This window comes from Vigna umbellata, chromosome 1 (assembly GCF_029865625.1).
Source record: "Vigna umbellata cultivar VRB3 chromosome 1, Vumbellata_1.0, whole genome shotgun sequence".
NCBI lineage: Eukaryota > Viridiplantae > Streptophyta > Magnoliopsida > Fabales > Fabaceae > Vigna > Vigna umbellata.
Genome location: NC_142165.1, coordinates 98491745 through 98494208, shown reverse-complemented (window position 1 = coordinate 98494208; position 2464 = coordinate 98491745). Strand labels below are relative to the sequence as shown.

The window sequence follows — 2464 nt, the reverse complement described above, 5'->3', positions numbered from 1 at the left end:
GCTTGGTAAACTCACAACGCAGTGCTGATTTTTAGGGTGAAATAACTTGTTATTCTTCAGCGAAACTCACGTAAAGATGTTTTTTTTTTTACAAAAATAAGCTAGTCAAAGCACACCTAACCTTTTAAATCTGGACTGAGATTCGTACTGAAGCATTGAATTGGATAAATCGGTGGTTTTCATTGATAGATAATGATAGGTGATAATGCTGAAATTCATTTGTAACCCTAGATGAATATTCGAGACAGTAAACGAAGGTCCAAAATACAGACATTATAAAACTCTCATAAATTGGTACGCACGTAGCAAATTGAGAAAGGATACAGACGTACTATAGTAATGTACAATTCTTGTTTGTGGAGAGAGAGGGTATTGATTACCTTCTCGTACGAAAACAGCTTTAGAAAAAAAATTCCATTTTGAAGAACTCGAGACTTTGGAAAAGGACTTACCTAATAAAGAAAAAGGTAACAAATTCTAACACAAACCTGAAGTACTTTCTTCCAGCGACATGCTCATCAGATCTTCATGAGACTGAGAAGCCCAATCCTCGAAAAGCCAATTCTCTATCATGGTAAGAGGCACTTGAGTCTGAGAGGCAGAACCATAGTTTGTGGAGGAGTTGAAGGTGAACAAGTCAAAAACATGATCTTGTGCACACGTGGTATTAGTGGTGCTATGTGCTCCCTCACTAGAACTGGATCTTGGTGTATTAATATTGACCATGTTATTGAAGGAATAATCCCCTAGTGAGTTTGGAGTTTTCATCCAGTTTTCCATCAACCGGGAAATGTTTTCATAGCTAGATGCGTATGAAGATGAGGCGTGGCTGTAGGGTTGATGAGAAGTTGAAGAAGGCTTGGTGGTCTCAGGCACAGCATGTGTTGCTGGTGTCGTGTGAAGGGACAAAGCATCACACAGGGCTTGTTTGGCTGTTTGTATATCTGTTTGTAATCTTCTCTCCCACTGACCCTTTGGATGTGAAGAAGAAGAAGAAGAATGTCCCTCTTGCTCTTCGTTTTGATCACTTGCTTTCATCTTCTTCTTCAAATTGGTATTCCAATAATTTTTTATGTCATTGTCTGTCCTTTCTGGAAGATACGAAGCTATGGCAGCCCATCTGAAACCATCATATATTAAACAAAATTAATTTATTTAAGGAAAGATCCAGATAAATATATTCACGATCGTTTTTCTTTTCTTTTATCTTCGTTTCTTGATCATATTGTTGGAATTTTCGAACCTCGTGATTCTCGCTTAATTAAAGAGGAAAAACATTAATTGATGAAAGCAAAACAAAGTTAATATAAAGTAGGTAGGAAGATGAGGGTTACAACTGGGTATAGTACTACTACTATACCTGTTGCCCAAAAGAGCTTGAAGGTGGATTATGATCTTCTCCTCATGCTCGGTGAAATTGCCTCGTTTGATACCAGGTCGAAGATAATTAGTCCATCTAAGCCTGCAGCTCTTGCTGCATCTCGTCAAACCTTAAAAAATGATGAATGATTTTAATAGAGTAAAAATTTGTAAGTGTGTAAACGGGGTTTGAAAAAGGATATAAAGTAGAGAAAATAAATGAACAGAAATGAGTTGATACTGAAAATTACCTGTGTTAGTGGGAACTGATCTCCAATTTCCTGGTCCATGTTCTTGAATGTAAGACACCAACATGATATCTTCCTCTGGAGTCCAAGGTCCTTTCTTAATTCCAATTTTGTCACAACAAGGTGGCCTCCCCATGTTCATATATATATATATATATATGAATCAAAGAAAGCAAATTAATCTATCTAGCTATCTAATAACCCTGATTTCTCTGGATTTTTCTTGTTCATGAAATCCAAAGATTGATCTAAGAGAAAGTGTATGCTTTATATACAGTCTTGTTCAATTCCTCCTTAGAAGTGAATGCGAAACAAGAGTTAGTACGCAAACTGGGATTGCCTTGACAGGTATACGTATATATAGAGAGGGACGAGAAAGCCAGCTATATCAATGGCTGCCAAATTTCTTAAGAACTGGGTAACCATTCAAATTATAGTGCTTAAGATATACTAGTACGGTATAATCAATGTATACTAATGCTTAATATATATGTAGGTACAAAATATTTGTATACTACATATTTTTCTCCATAACCGACGTATATATATATTTATGTATAACTTCTCTACGTACATGTAGAATATACCCATTTTTGTACGACGAAATTGTCTGCGGTTAAAATTTTAAAAACTTTAATGTAACAAATATATTGACTTGAGTAAGAATTTCTATACTTTTCCATCTCTCTCTTAATTAGTACATGCTGCTGTATTAAATGGTAAGAGTGTGGAAGCACACCTTTGGCACAAAGAAAAAAGTAGAAATATTTCATTATTGTATTTTCCGATTTGATTCTCTTTTATATATATATATATATATATATATATATATATATATATATATATATATATATACA

At 34.7% G+C, this 2464-nt stretch overlaps 1 protein-coding gene across 1 annotated transcript; it reads right to left on the bottom strand.

Annotated features, from left to right (window-relative positions):
• Positions 1–214: 214 nt before the first annotated feature.
• LOC124826793 (myb-related protein 306-like) lies at positions 215–2011 on the bottom strand. Its single transcript, XM_047299734.2, has 3 exons — positions 1611–2011; positions 1361–1490; positions 215–1120 (listed from the first exon to the last, which is right to left on the bottom strand). Exons 1-3 carry the CDS (start codon positions 1747–1749, stop codon positions 478–480), a joined length of 912 nt encoding a protein of 303 aa, XP_047155690.1. The 5' UTR covers positions 1750–2011; the 3' UTR covers positions 215–477.
• Between the last annotated feature and the right edge of the window lie 453 nt (positions 2012–2464).

What these genes read in the sequence shown, in the direction of transcription:
- LOC124826793 (XM_047299734.2), bottom strand. Translation starts at nt 1,749, where the DNA reads ATGAACATGGGGAGGCCACCTTGTTGTGACAAAATTGGAATTAAGAAA. An exon ending in ATCAGTTCCCACTAACACAG is followed by an intron (nt 1,491 to 1,610) that starts GTAATTTTCAGT and finishes TCATTTTTTAAG; the next exon opens with GTTTGACGAGATGCAGCAAG. An exon ending in CAAGCTCTTTTGGGCAACAG is followed by an intron (nt 1,121 to 1,360) that starts GTATAGTAGTAG and finishes TGATGGTTTCAG; the next exon opens with ATGGGCTGCCATAGCTTCGT.